Consider the following 16,175-nt stretch of genomic DNA (forward strand, 5'->3'; position numbering starts at 1 on the left):
CTATATTGACTGGGACTCACTTAGTGCTAGGGGCTTGGATGGGGCAGAATTTGTAAGGAGCATCCAGGAGGGCTTCTTGAAACAATATGTAGATAGTCCAACTAGGGATGGGGCAATACTGGACCTGGTATTGGGGAATGAGCCCGGCCAGATGGTCGAAGTTTCAGTAGGGGAGCATTTCGGGAACAGTGACCATAATTCCATACGTTTTAAGGTACTTGTGGATATGGATAAGAGTAGTCCTCGGGTGAAGGTGCTAAATTGGGGGAAGGCTAATTATAACAATATTAGGCAAGAACTGAAGAATTTAGATTGGGGGCGGCTGTTTGAGGGTAAATCAACATCTGACATGTGGGAGTCTTTCAAACGTCAGTTGATTAGAATCCAGGACCGGCATGTTCCTGTGCGGAAGAAGGATAAGTTTGGCAAGTTTCGGGAACCTTGGATAACGCAGGATATTATGAGCCCAGTCAAAAAGAAAAAGGAAGCATTCGTAAGGGCTGGAAGGCCAGGAACAGATGAATCCCTTAAGGAATATAAAGACAGTAGGAAGGAACGTAAGCAAGGAGTCAGGAGGGCTAAAAGGGGTCATGAAAAGTCATTGGCAAACAGGATTAAGGATAATTCCAAGGCTTTTTATACGTATATAAAGAGCAAGAGGGTAACTAGGGAAAGGGTTGGCCCACTCCAGGACAGAGAAGGGAATCTATGTGTGGAGCCAGAGGAAATGGGCGAGGTACTAAATGAGTACTTTGCATCAGTATTAACCAAAGAGAAGGACTTGGTGGATGATGAGCCTAGAGAAGGGAGTGCAGATAATCTCAGTCATCTCATTATCAAAAAGGAGGAGGTGTTGGGTGTCTTGCAAAGCATTAAGGTAGATAAGTCCCCAGGGCCTGATGAGATCTACCCCAGAATACTGAGGGAGGCAAGGGAAGTAATTGCTGGGGCCTTGACAGAAATCTTTGCATCCTAATTGGCTACAGGTGAGGTCCCAGAGGACTGGAGAATAGCCAATGTTGTTCCTTTGTTTAAGAAGGGTAGCAAGGATAATCCAGGAAATTATAGGCTGGTGAGCCTTACGTCAGTGGTCGGGAAATTATTAGAGAGGCTACTTCGGGACAGGATTTACTCTCATTTGGAAACAAACGAACTTATTAGCGAGAGGCAGCATGGTTTTGTGAAGGGGAGGTCGTGTCTCACTAATTTGATTGAGTTTTTTGAGGAAGTGACAAAGATGATTGATGAAGGAAGGGCAGTGGATGTTATCTATTTGGACTTCAGTAAAGTCTTTGACAAGGTCCCTCATGGCAGACTGGTACAAAAGGTGAAGTCACACGGGATCAGAGGTGAGCTGGCAAGATGGATATAGAACTGGCTCAGTCATAGAAGACAGAGGGTAGCAGTGGAAGGGTGATTTTCTGAATGGAGGGGTGTGACTAGTGGTGTTCCGCAGGAATCAGTGCTGGGACCTTTGCTGTTTGTAGTATATAGAAATGATTTGGAGGAAAATGTAGCTGGTCTGATTAGTAAGTTTGCGGACGACACAAAGGTTGGAGTCGTTGCGGATAGTGATGAGGATTGTCAGAGGATACAGCAGGATATAGATCGGTTGGAGACTTGGGCGGAGAAATGGCAGATGGAGTTTAATTCGGACAAATGTGAGGTAATGCATTTTGGAAGGTCTAATGCAGGTGGGAAGTATACAGTAAATGGCAGAACCCTTAGGAGTATTGACAGGCAGAGAGATCTGGGCGTACAGGTCCACAGGTCACTGAAAGTGGCAACGCAGGTGGAGAAGGTAGTCAAGAAGGCATACGGCATGCTTGCCTTCATCAGTCGGGGCATAGAGTATAAAAATTGGCAACTCATGTTGCAGCTGTACAGAACTTTAGTTAGGCCACACTTAGAATATTGCGTGCAATTCTGGTCGCCACACTACCAGAAGGACGTGTAGGCTTTGGAGAGGGTACAGAGGAGGTTTACCAGGATGTTGCCTGGTCTGGAGGGCATTAGCTCTGAGGAGAGGTTGGATAAACTCGGATTGTTTTCACTGGAACGATGGAGGTGGAGGGGCGACATAATAGAGGTTTACAAAGTTATGAGCGGCATGGACAGAGTGGATAGTCAGAAGCTTTTTCCTGGGGTGGAAGAGTCAGTTACTAGGGGACATAGGTTTAAGGTGAGAGGGGCAAAATTTAGAGGGGATGTGCGAGGCAAGTTCTTTACACAGAGGATGGTGAGTGCCTGGAACTTGCTGCCGGGGGAGGTGGTGGAAGCAGGTACGGTAGTGACGTTTAAGAGGCATCTTGACAAATACATGAATAGGATGGGAATAGAGGGATACGGTCCTCGGAAGTGCAAAAGGTTTTAGTTTAGGCAGGCATCAAGATCGGCGCAGGCTTGGAGGGCCGAATGGCCTGTTCCTGTGCTGTACTGTTCTTTGTTCTTTGTTCTCATTGTGAAGCTTGTTAGGAGTATGGGGAACAACAGTTCGCAATTTTCAAATGGCAAGCATGAGGAACATGGAAGGTATGGGACGTGTTTGAGCATAGTTGTTGGGAACACGGTGGGGAGCCATTAGTGCTGATGACTGCAGCGTGAAAAAAGTTGGATAAAACGGAATACTTAAACTCAATTGATCATGCAGTGGCACATAGCTGCCATCGCTAGAGTTAACAGGCCTGATTTTGTGAGGAGAGAGTATTTGGACTTCTGAGAGACAGTTCCACTAGCTTCTGCCACCTGAATGCAGGCTGTCTTTGAGAAGTGGAGACCAGCTGTGACTTGTGCTGGCCATGGTCCTCCTAGGCCCCTTGCTGAGCATGCAGCCAGTCAGCAGTGTGTTCAATGCTGGGCTGCACACCGCAATCATTGAGATGAACAGACAGCAATGATGTTTAAGTGCTGCCTGCCTCATCTCAACCAGGCATGGGGTAATCGTGTATCGCGATCCCAGTGCCCGTTAGCAGGCCTTAATGAGTTTTTAGCCATAATGGATGATTTTCCTTGACTTTGCACACCACTAGAATAGGCTGACAGTACCCTGATTTAACTTCTCATCTGTAAAATGGTACTTTATCAGTTCAGTACGACCTGAGTACCGTACTGGAGAGTCAAGCTAGATTATCTATTCAAGATTTGAACTGGAGCTTGAACCCATTGTCTTCTGATGGAGGTGAGACTGTTCCCAAACAATTCAAGCTCCGTTAAGAACATGGTAACTCTATGAAAAGAACTGGCACACTGAGGGTAATTATTGCTGTGCGGGTAATCTGTATGATTAAGCAACAAAGTGAGAGTAATTGCTGCATTTGGATATTTAGTACAGTTAATGAAGTTGGTGCTGTGAAGATCGTGGGTAACACAAAGACACCTGGTATTGGTTGGACCTGAAGAGATAGCTAACGCAATGTGTGCAGCTGGCAAATGAGAGTAGTTGGCACAGTGAGACCAGCTGACACACTGGTGCTAGCTGGCACTATAAGAATAATTAAAGCTGAAATGATGGCTGGCAGAGCCAGGATACTTCGTGTCTTGAGGGTACTGACACAGCAAGAGAGGGATTGGCTGCTGAATTTTACTTATAATTCTACTTACAAATGGAGTCTTCAATTAGGACTGACACATTCCCATAATTGCAACAGTGAGTGGAAAGGTTTAACTTTTTATAAATACATTCTTGCTCTTATTTCAATAAAAATAAATTGGTGACAGCCTGTTTTTCTTTCTGCCTCATTACAAGCGATGCCTCCTGCAGTTCCTTGTGCTCACTGCTCACACATATATACTGGCAAAAAGTGTTCCTAACATGCCATCCCGATCCTGGAGCTTCATCTTACAATCCAATTCCTCTTGTTGCTGAATGCCTTAAACACTGATGGTAAATGTATTGAGCAGGCATCTGGAATTCTGGCTGCACTAGGACTCTTGATAACAAATAATTTATTTGGGAAGGTGAACAGCTTGCTTTGTTGGCTCGCTCTTTGCAGTTATATGAGCTCTGTTTGATCACATATTGTAAAGGGGCTGCTTTGATGCAGCTTAAATAGGCTAGACTGGGAAGATCTAAGTGGATACTGTTTGTACTTGAACAGTCCACTGCACAAACCATATAGTCTCAAATTGGTTGCCTAGGCAACATCATGACAAATAACAGAGATAATACCAGAACATTTGATTCAGATGGAGGACAAAATGATTTGAATGCTTACAGGTAGCTGAAAAGCCTTCATGTGGCCCTTTGTGTCAGTCCATACAGATCAGACTGAGATTTTAATCCACCCTACCAGTGGGAATAGGGTGTGGTGGGGGGGGGGGGGGGGGGGCGGGGCGCAGGGAAGTGGGCCTTAAAATACAGCTTTAAGCCTTGACACCCTGTTTCTGCTGGATTCGTGCTAGCCACCATTTTAACTACTCTGCAGTTTGGGGAATGAGGAGCCTGCCTGAATCATGTAGGAACTCTATTAATTTATGCAAATCAGGCTCCCATTATGTCAGTGGGGCCCAAATTGCATTTTAACCCAAGTCTGAGCTGGGAAGGCAGGACATGGGGATGACAAAGAGGCCCTCCAAGGTAAGTGGATATCTTTCCTTTATAGGACCAGGGGCAGGAATACCCCTGCCAGTCGCCACACGGAAAGTCATTGCCTACCCTGCCTGAAACTCCCCTCTGAACCCTCTTCCCTCAAATCCCCTCCCCAGCTCTGACTGCCTGTACATCTGTACCCGTTGGTCAGTCAGTTTCTGCTTTCTGCCCATTTCGTATGGGCAGCTACCAGCAGAAAACATACAAGGCCCAGGAGGTAAAATACCCTGGGGTTCAAACTTAGTTATTCCCTCTTCTAACTTGTCTCTGCCTCATTACATTTTTGCTAAGTCATTTGGCCCAACTGGCCTATGCTGGCATTTATGCTCCACACGAGTCTCCTCTCACCCCTCTTCATCTAACTCCACCAGTATGTACTTCCATTCCTTTCTTCCTCATGTGTTACATACGAACATATGAATTAGGAGCAGGAGTAGGCCACTTGGCCCCACAAGCCTGCTCTGCCATTCAGTAAGTTCAGGGCTGAACTGATTACTCGACATTTCCACCCACCACCGATAACCTTCCACCCCCTTGCTTATCAAGAATCTATCTACCTCTGCCTTAAAAATATTCAAAGACTGCTTCCACCGCCTTTTGAGGAAGAGAATTCCAAAGACTCACGAACCTCTGAGAGAAAAAATTTCTCCTCATCTCTGTCTTAAGTGGGTGACCTCTTATTTTTAAACAGTGACCCCTAGTTCTAGATTCTCCCACAAGTGGAAACATCCTTTCCACATCCACCTTGTTAGGACCCTTCAGGATCTTATATGTTTCAATCAAGTCGCCTCTTATTCTTCTAAATTCCAGCAGATACAAGTTGAGCCTGTCCAATCTTTCCTTGTAAGACAGCCCGTCCATTCCAGGTATTAGTCCAGTAAACCTTCTCTGTACTGCCTCCAACCCATTTACATCCTTCCTTAAATAAGTAGAGCAGTACTGTACACAGTACTCCAGATGTGGTCTCACCAATGCCCTATATAGCTGAAGCACAACCTTCCTACCTTTGTATTCAATTCCCCTTGTGAAAAATGATAACATTCTATTAGCTTTCCTAATTGCGTGCTGTACCTGCATACTAACCTTTTGCAGTACATGCACTAGGACACCCAGATCCCTCTGCATGTCAGAGCTCTGCAATCTCTCACCATTTAAATAATATGCTTCTTTTTTATTTTTCATGCCAAATTGGACAATTTCCCACTTTCCCACATTATACTCCATTTGCCAGGTCGTTGCCCACTCACTATCTATATCCCTTTGTAGCCCCATTATGTCCTCTTCACAAGTTACTTTCCTACCTATCTTTGTATCATCAGCAAATTTAGCTACCATACCTTCGGTCCCTTCATCTAAGTCATTTATATAAATTGTTGAGGCCCCAGCACAGATCCCTGTGGCACACCACTTGTTACATCTTGCCAACCATAAAATGCCCCATTTATGCCTACTCTCTGTTTCCTGTTAGCCAGCCAATCTTATATCCATGCCATTATGTTACCCCCTACACCATGAGCTTTTATTTTCTGCAGTAATCTTTGATGTGGCACCTCATCAAATGCCTTCTGGAAATCTAAGTACAATACATCCACCAGTTCCCCTTTATCCACAGCACATGCAACTCCCTGAAAGAACTCCAATAAATTGGTTAAACATAATTTCCCTTTCACAAAACCATGTTGACTCTGCCTGATTGCCTTGAATTTTTCTAAATGCCCTGCTATAACATCTTTAATAATAGCTTCCAACATTTTCCCTAAGACAGAAGTTAAGCTAACGGGCCTGTAGTTTCCTGCTTTCCGTCTCCCTCCCTTTTTGAATAAAGGAGTTACGTTTGCTATTTTCCAATCTAACGGAACCTTCCCCGAATCTAGGGAATTTTGGAAAATTAAAACTAACGCATCAACTATCGCACTGACCACTTCTTTTAACAGCCTAGGATGAAGTTCATCAGGACCTGGGGACTTGTCAGCCCGCAGCTTCAACAATTTATTCAGTACCACTTCCCTGGTGATTGTAATTTTCTTGAGTCCTCCCTCCCTTCCATTTCCTGACTTACATCTTATACTGGGATGTTACTTGTATCCTCAATACTGAAGACCGATGCAAAATATCTGTTCAATTCATCTGTCATCTCCTTATTATCCATTATTAATTCCCCAGACTCACTTTCTATAGGATCAACGCTCACTTTGTTAACTCTTTTCTTTTTAAAATATCCATAGAAACTCTTATTATCTGTCCTAATATTTCTTGCGAGCTTTCTTTCGTACTCTAATTTTACCTTCCTTATCAATCTTTTAGCTATTCTTTGCTGTTTTTTATATTTTGTCCGATCTTCTAACCTGCCTCCCATCTTTGTGCAATTATAGGCTTTTTCTTTAAGTTTGATACTATCTTTAACTGTTTTAGTTAATCACAGATGCTTGGTCACACCCTTGGACATTTTCTTTCTCGTTGAAATATAAGTATTCTGTGTGTTCTGAAATTTCCCCTTAAATGCCTGCCACTGCATCTCTATTGACCTATCCCTTAACCTGATTTTCTAGTTCACTTTAGCTAGCTCTGTTTTCATGCCCTCATAATTGCCCTTATTTAAAATACTAGTCTTGGGACCCACTCTTCTCTCCCTCAAACTGAATGTAAAATTCAATCATATTATGATCACTACTACCTAGGGGCACCTTAACTATGAGGTCATTAATTAATCCTATCTTGTTGCACAAATACCAGGTCTAGTATAGCCTGCTGTCTGGTTGGCTTCAGAACATATTGTTCCAAGAAACTATCCCAAAAACATTCTATGTACTCCTCATCTAGGCTACCTCTACCCATCTGATTTTTCCAATCTATATGTAGGTTAAAATCCCCCATGATTATCACTGTACCTTTCTGACAAGCTGCTATTATTTCTTCCTTTATATCTTGTCCTACAGTGTGATTAATGTTTGGTGGCCTGTACACCACTCCCACAAGTGTCTTCTTGCCTTTATGATTTCTCATCCCTACCCAAACTGCTTCTACATTCTGGTCTATTGTGCTAATACCATCGTTAATTAACAGAGCTACCCCTCCACCTTTTCCCAGCTTCCAGTCCTTCCTAAATGCCATGTACCCTTCAATATTTAGGTCCCAATCTATGTCGTCCTGCAGCCATGTCTCTGTAATGGCTATCAGATCGTACTTATTTATTTCTATTTGCACTCTCAGTTCATCTGTTTTGTTTCGAATGCTATCTGCATTCAGATACAGCGCCTTTAGTTTTGTCCTTTTATTATTTTTGTAACCTCTAGCCTTATCTGTTGATTTACTGTTAGATTTGTACGCTCTGTCTCTTCCTGTCACAGTATGTTTTCATTTCCCATATTAATACTTTTCTGTCTTGTCTTGTCTCTACTCCTTGATTTACCATATCTTCCCAAATTTGATCCCCTGTCCGCACTATTCAGTTTAAAACCCTCTCTACGTCCCTAGTTACGCGGCTTGCTAGAACACCAGCCCCAGCACAGTTCAGGTGTAAACCGTCCCAACGGTACAGCCATCACTTTCCCGAGTACTTGTGCCAGTGCCCTATGAACTGGAACCCACTTCTACCACACCAGGCTCTGAGCCAGGCATTAATTTCTCTAATCTTATTTACACTATGCCAATTTGCACGTGGCTCAGGTAATAATCCAGAGATTATTACCTTTGAGCTTCTGCTTCTTAATTTGGCACCTAGTTCCTCATACTGACTATGCAGAACCTCTTTCCTTGTCCTGCCTATGTTGTTGGTACCTACATGGGCTATGAAGACTGGATCCTTGCCCTCCCACTGTAAGTTCCTCTCCAGCCCTGAGCAGATGTCCCAAACCCTTGCACTGGGCAGGCAACACAGCTGTGTGGACTCTCGCTGTTTGCTGCAGAGAACAGTGTCAATCCCCCTCACTCTACTGTCTCCTACTAACACTACATTCCTTTTTTCTCCCTCCACATGAATGGCTTCCCATGCCATTAGTGGCTACTCAAGGAGGCTCTTCAAATTGAGCTTGTTCCTTCAGGTGCACAGGCCCTAGTTGGCACATTTAAAAAGTTTTACATATCTAAAGATAGTTAACTTACTAAGAAACTGACTGGTGTACACTGTCATGTTAATTTTTTTTGAGGACTTAGGTTTTAAAACTGAAAAGGATTCCATAGATGCTGGACTTGTGTTTTTTTTTTAAAAAGAGGTCAACAGAAGGTCTTTTGGACTTGAATTGTAAACAACCCTGACTGGAAGTCACCTGCCTTCAGATAAGTACCCAGCGGGGGCTTTTTGACCTGGGAAAGATGTTTACGGAGAAGCGACAGGTCAAGATTTATAGGGGTCAGGAGGCTTGACTCTTGAGATATTGTTTTGGTTTCACTTTGGATAGTGAGCTGTGGTGTGCACAGTGTTTTGAAAGGAGTTTAAAAATCAGCCTGCCAAGGACAAAACCCCAGCTCAGCCTTTTCCATCTCTTTGAAAAGCCTGCCGGCTTTTCCATCTCTTTGAGAATCAAGTGTACAAAATTGAGAAACTGATGCTGCATTTCTCCTGAAAGGCCTGCCAGATACCCTTGTTTCCACATTTCACCTGGAAAGCCTGCCAAACTGATCTTCCATGTCACCTGAAAAGAACTGTTCTATAAAGATCCCAGTGACAGCTGTCCACGTGTATTTGGGACTCCAGAATAAAGGGAAAAAAAGACACCTTTACACATCTTCTGTTCTTTTTCTTCAAGAATTAGTAAGTATCTGGCCAAAGTATTCCTTTTTCGATCTTTTTTGTAACAGAGCTCTAAAGAGAAAAATCTCTATTTTTTGGTTCGCGCGTGTGTGTGCGAGCGTGTGTGTGTAAGGTAAAAAGGGAACTTTCATATTTCAATCTGTGTGTTAAAGCTTTGCTTTGTTACTGGTTAAGTCTTGTTTTATAATAAACTGATAATTTTGTTGTTTATTAAAGAAACCTGGTTGGTGTATTTTATTCTGGAATAAAGAGTAGAGTATACGATTGACTGCATCGGAACTGAGTAAACATTTAAATATACGTTGTGACCTGTGGAGAAGTGGAACTAGAAAAGACAGTGCACTCCTCCCACCTCGGTCATAACAACACCACTGAAACTAGTCAATGGTTTAGTATAATTTTTAAAGTCATTTTCAGTGATCTAAAATTAAGATATTTAGAGGTGGTTCACTATCTTACTAAAAATCCAAATTATATTACATCTACTACATTACACTTTACCACTCTTTCTGTTATTTAAAAGAATTCAATAAAGTTGGTCAAGCAAGACTTTCCCTTTTGAAATCTGACTGGCTTTTGTTATATTTTCAGTTTCTATATGTCTTCTTATTACATCTTTGAGTAAAGATTTCATTGTCTTTCCTACCATCGGCTGGACTTTTACATTGTGGTGGAGGCCCCGCACACCGGCTGAAAAGTCGGGGACCAGCCCACCTCTGCTGGACCTGGAAGACACGTTGCTAATTTGCATGAACCAGGCCCTTAATTGGTCTCGGTCGAGTCTTCTACCCCTCTGAGGCAGGAAGACCTAGGCTGGCAGCTCCTCAGTCCCAGCAGCACCACCAGGAGCAGTGGCCACTGCTGGCACTGCACTGAGCCAGGACCAGCAAGTTGGAGCAGGCCCCAGAATGGAGGCAATTTGTGGGGCCTCACTGGGGACAATCAGCTGGGCCCTGGCGAGGTTGTGGGGGGGGGGAGGATGTTGATCGAGAGGGCAGGGGGAGCTGCTCCAGTGGGGGCGGTTTGTGCCACTCTGAGGGCTCTCTGTGTGTCACAGGGTGCCTGATCAGGAGGGCACACCCCAACCACCACCCACCCCCCTCCACCCACCACCACCCACCCCCCAGCCCACAAGGAAGCCACCAGGTATTACTGGTAAAATTACAGGTAAAATTCTGGCCGATATCGACTTTAAGCAAACTGATCTAAAATTTCCTGGACTACTACCACTTCACATTTTAAAAATAGGAATCATATTAGATGTCTGCTAGTCCTCTGGCATGATTCCCTTTACTAAAGCGTTTTATGTACAAATATGTATTATTCCCTCTGCTATCTCTAATTTCTTTTAATATACGCAATGCAATCTCTGTAGAGCAGGGGTTTTATCCCTAAGTTTGACACCAAGATGAGTTTTCAACCACATATCACCAAGACTGCCTATTTCCACCTCTGTAACATCACCCAATCTGCCCCTGCCTCAGCTCATCTGCTGCTGACACCCTCATCCATTTCTTTGTTGCCTCTAGACTTGACCATTCCAGTTCACTCCTGGATGGCCTCTCATTTTCCATCCTACATAAACTTAAGCTCATTCTAAACACCGCTGCCTGTATCCGAGCCCACAGCAAGTCCCATTCCCTCATCACCCTGTACCTGCTGACTTATATTAGCTCTTAGTCCAGCAACATCAAAATTTTAAAATTCTCATCCTTGTTTTCAAATCCCTCCAGGGCCTTGCCCCTAAGGGCCCTATCTCTGTAACCTCCTCCAGCTCTACAATCCTTCAACATCTCTGTGTTCCTCCATTTCTTATCTTCTGCACATTCCCAGTTTTAATTGCTCCACCATTGACGGCTATGCCTTTGTCTGCTTAGGCCCTAAACTTTGGAATTCCCTCCCTAAACCTCTCCGCCTCTCTACCTCTCTCTCACCCTTAAACCTCTACCTCTTCATCCAAGCTTTTGGTCATCTGTCCTATTGTCTCTTTATGTGGCTCAGTGTAAAATTTTCGTTTGATAATGCTTATGTGAAGTGCCTTGCGATGTTTTACTATCTTAAAGACGCTATATAAATGCAAGTTGTTTTTGTTAATTAGTTTATCAATTATCTATCCCCTCTCTAGCTTAAATGTCTTTATACCTTCTTTGATCTCTTCTGATGTCATGCCCATCTCAGGTAAACACTGAGGCAAGGTAACTATTCAATATTTCTGCCATTTCGGTGTCATTACCTGTGAGTTTATGTTGTGCGACCATTCATGGTCCTATCCCAATCCTGATTTTTCTTTTGCTATTAAAGTGTTTGTGGAGTACTTTACTATTTCTTTTTATGCTACCCGATAATTAATTTTTGTAGTTCCTCTTTGCTTTGCTTTGTTTTCTTTATTTCTTTCCTAACCTCTTCATATTCCTTTCTATCATTCTGTCCATTATTGTCCATGTACTTTGTGTCTGCCTTTTACTTTAGTTGCAATTTTACCCTCATCTCTCTATTTATTCATGGTGTTTGATTATTGGCTAGTTCTCTTATTTATCAGATAAATACACATTTCTTTTCAAATTGTTTCAATATATTTGTTTTTGATTTCATTTTGATTTTTCTATTTGTTGAAGAACGTGTGACATAGAGTTGCATTTCTATGTTTTTTTATTCTTTCATGGGATGTGGGCATCGCTGGCTAGGCCACCATTTATTGCCCATCCCTAATTGGCCTTGAGAAGGTGGATGTGAGCTGCCTTCTTGAACTTCTGCAGTCCATGTGGGGTAGGGACACCCACAGTGCTGTTGGAAAGGGAGTTCCAGGATTTTGACCCAGCAACAGTAAAGGAACGGCGACATCGTTCCAAGTCAGGATGGTGTGTGGCTTGGAGGGGAACTTGCAGGTGGTGGTGTTCCCAATCATTTCCTGCCCTTGTCCTTCTAACTGGTAGAGGTTGCGGGTTTGGAAGATGCTGTCTAAGGAGCCTTGGTGTGTTGCTGCAGTGCGTCTTGTAGATGGTACACACTGCTGCCACTGTGTGTCGGTGGTGGATGGGGTGCCAATCAAGCAGGCTGCTTTGTCCTGGATGGTGTCAAGCTTCTTGAGTGTTGTTGGACTGCACCCATCCAGGCAAGTGGAGAGTATTCCATCACACTGCTGACTTGTGCCTTGTAGATGGTGGACAGGCATTGGGGAGTCAAGAGGTGAGTTACTCGCCGCAGTATTCCTAGCCTCTGGCCTGCTCTTGTGGCATGGTATTTATATGGCTACTCCAGTTCAGTTTCCATTCCAGGAACAAATAAAATAAAACACTAACAGATTTTGCGACCTGGGTTCGATTCTGGGTACTGCCTGTGCGCAGATTGCAAGTTCTCCCTGTGACCGCCTGGCTTTTCGCCGGGTGCTCCGGTTTCCTCCCACAGCCAAAGACTTGCAGATTGATAGGTAAATTGGCCATTATAAATTGCCCCTAGTATAGGTAGGTGGTAGGGGAATTGAGGGAATATGGGATTAATGTAGGATTAGTATAAATGGGTGGTTGATGGTCGGCACAGACTTGGTGGGCCGAAGGGCCTGTTTCAGTGCTGCATCTCTAAATAAAACAAAATAAAAATAAATAAAATAAAAACCAGAGAAGAATACATGACTTCACTTATTCAGGCCTCTCGGACATCTTGAAGGAGATTGAAGACAGCAGAAATAGACTCCAAGCCAACCAGTCATCCTAAAAGCGTATACATATATATATAATATATATGTAAGTGCTGCCAACATCATCACCCTCTATAAAAACAAAGGTGACCGCGGTGACTGCAACAACTACCGTGGAATCTCCCTGCTCAGCATAGTGGGGAAAGTCTTTGCTCGAGTCGCTCTGAACAGGCTCCAGAAGCTGGCCGAGCGCGTCTACCCTGAGGCACAGTGTGGCTTTCGTGCAGAGAGATCGACTATTGACATGCTGTTCTCCCTTCGTCAGATACAGGAGAAATGCCGTGAACAACAGATGCCCCTCTACATTGCTTTCATTGATCTCACCAAAGCCTTTGACCTCGTCAGCAGACGTGGTCTCTTCAGACTACTAGAAAAGATCGGATGTCCACCAAAGCTACTAAGTATCATCACCTCATTCCATGACAATATGAAAGGCACAATTCAACATGGTGGCTCCTCATCAGAGCCCTTTCCTATCCTGAGTGGTGTGAAACAGGGCTGTGTTCTCGCACCCACACTTTTTGGGATTTTCTTCTCCCTGCTGCTTTCACATGCGTTCAAATCCTCTGAAGAAGGAATTTTCCTCCACACAAGATCAGGGGGCAGGTTGTTCAACCTTGCCCGTCTAAGAGCGAAGTCCAAAGTACGGAAAGTCCTCATCAGAGAACTCCTCTTTGCTGACGATGCTGCTTTAACATCTCACACTGAAGAATGCCTGCAGAGTCTCATCGACAGGTTTGCGTCTGCCTGCAATGAATTTGGCCTAACCATCAGCCTCAAGAAAACGAACATCATGGGGCAGGACATCAGAAATGCTCCATCCATCAATATTGGCGACCACGCTCTGGAAGTGGTTCAAGAGTTCACCTACCTAGGCTCAACTATCACCAGTAACCTGTCTCTAGATGCAGAAATCAACAAGCGCATGGGTAAGGCTTCCACTGCTATGTCCAGACTGGCCAAGAGAGTGTGGGAAAATGGCGCACTGACACGGAACACAAAAGTCCGAGTGTATCAGGCCTGTGTCCTCAGTACCTTGCTCTACGGCAGCGAGGCCTGGACAACGTATGCCAGCCAAGAGCGACGTCTCAATTCATTCCATCTTCGCTGCCTTCGGAGAATACTTGGCATCAGGTGGCAGGACTATATCTCCAACACAGAAGTCCTTGAAGCGGCCAACATCCCCAGCTTATACACACTACTGAGTCAGCGGCGCTTGAGATGGCTTGGCCATGTGAGCCGCATGGAAGATGGCAGGATCCCCAAAGACACATTGTACAGTGAGCTCGCCACTGGTATCAGACCCACCGGCCGTCCATGTCTCCGTTATAAAGACGTCTGCAAACGCGACATGAAATCGTGTGACATTGATCACAAGTCGTGGGAGTCAGTTGCCAGCATTCGCCAGAGCTGGCGGGCAGCCATAAAGACAGGGCTAAATTGTGGCGAGTCGAAGAGACTTAGTAGTTGGCAGGAAAAAAGACAGAGGCGCAAGGGGAGAGCCAACTGTGCAACAGCCCCAACAAACAAATTTCTCTGCAGCACCTGTGGAAGAGCCTGTCACTCCAGAATTGGCCTTTATAGCCACTCCAGGCGCTGCTTCACAAACCACTGACCACCTCCAGGCGCGTATCCATTGTCTCTCGAGATAAGGAGGCCCAAAAGAAAAAGAAAGAAGAAGTGCTGCAAGAACAGCCGGGTAGCCTCAGTGGAAGAAGTCACGTTAGAAACACCTTGGCCAGAGGGTATTGTGAAGGGTTAGTTCTGCAAGTGTTACTTTAAGAGAGTAAAGAATGTGCTGTTATTTGAAATAAAAGGCAGAGGTATCCACTACATGACTGGCCTACTGAGGGTATGAACATTTTTGCAACACTATTTCTGCAGTGCTGGAGGTGAGGGAGTTGGTACTGAATGTCAATCCTCTTCCAATTGGTGCAAGTGATATTTCTGTTCTTGCCTACAAGGGAACTCTTACCCATTATCTCTCTTTGAGAGATAAAGAGAGGAAAGCCAACTCTTATTGTTTGTAAGGTCAAAGTGCTGTTCCAATTAAAATGTCTCCCCTTTGATTTGGAACATGAGTCTCCCAAATGTCTTTTTATTAAGTGAAATTCTCTGTTGGGAAATGGAATAAGGCAATGTCTAGCCACTTAGTGCAAATGAACCATTTCTTCACAAAGACATGAAAGTTTGAGATTCTACATAACGATAGCCCCTTGTTTACTAACTAGCCAAATTTCTATGCTAACCAGCCTGGATTCACCCCTACAAATTAAATCAAATCTTACCAATATGTTTGCCTCTAAAAACTTTTTCTCTTCCCTCTGCAGGAATCATGATGATACAACTAAGCAATAAATGCAGCCATATCAGCAACGCCCACACCCTGAAATCAAATGAGTAACAAATTGATTTCTGTACAATAAGGATAAAATGGCTTAATTTACCCTCTCTACTGGGCTCCTGGCAGTTTGTGCTGTGTTCACCACACTGGCTTGCAGATTTCTTGGGTCTGTGCCTGTTTTCCCATGGTCCTGATTTGTCGACGCCTGAACCATTCGAGCAGGGATGATCCTGACATTGCTTTGCCCATATTTAATGCCATCCAACAGGCGAACCAGCAGCAAGTTAACTGGCAGCTCTTCAATGCTACACGTAACCGGAGTCCTGCATTCGGGGCATCGGAGCTCCTTCCTGGCATTGAATATCCTCTGGAGACATGATTTACAAAAAGTGTGCTGGCAGGGCAATACCTTGGCAGTGGCATTTAACCTTTCAAAGCACACGGGGCATTCCAACAGGTCCAGCAAGGCCAGATCATCCATTCTACTTACACAATGCCATCTCATCAAAACACGATCACTCTGAAAATCAAACAGAAAGAATTTCTCAAGCATTAAAAATAAATTGGTATTGATAATTTGCAATGAATCTGTTTACATACTTAATTGTTATAAAGCAAGCTTTACAGTTTACAAAACTCAGTAATTTTTACTATGCTCTAGCTTATTTCTTATTGATACACAGGATAAAGGCTCATTCTGAATTGCTATTGAGAAGGTGATGGTTTGCCATCTCCTTGAATCACTGCAAATGTAGTGGTTTACTACAACGGAGCAGCTCGCTAGGCCATTTCAGAGGGC

At 44.0% G+C, this 16,175-nt stretch overlaps 1 protein-coding gene across 1 annotated transcript in view; it reads right to left on the reverse strand.

Annotated features, from left to right (window-relative positions):
- The window catches only part of LOC137375650 (E3 ubiquitin-protein ligase SH3RF1-like), a 99,314-nt gene extending 83,433 nt beyond the window's left edge, over positions 1–15,881 (reverse strand). Inside the window, exon 1 of the mRNA XM_068043034.1 lies at positions 15,480–15,881. Within this exon, the coding sequence (XP_067899135.1) occupies positions 15,480–15,881 (402 nt within the window). The remainder of the gene's footprint in view (positions 1–15,479) is intronic.
- Positions 15,882–16,175: the final 294 nt, after the last annotated feature.

This window comes from Heterodontus francisci, chromosome 12 (assembly GCF_036365525.1).
Source record: "Heterodontus francisci isolate sHetFra1 chromosome 12, sHetFra1.hap1, whole genome shotgun sequence".
Classification (NCBI taxonomy): domain Eukaryota; kingdom Metazoa; phylum Chordata; class Chondrichthyes; order Heterodontiformes; family Heterodontidae; genus Heterodontus; species Heterodontus francisci.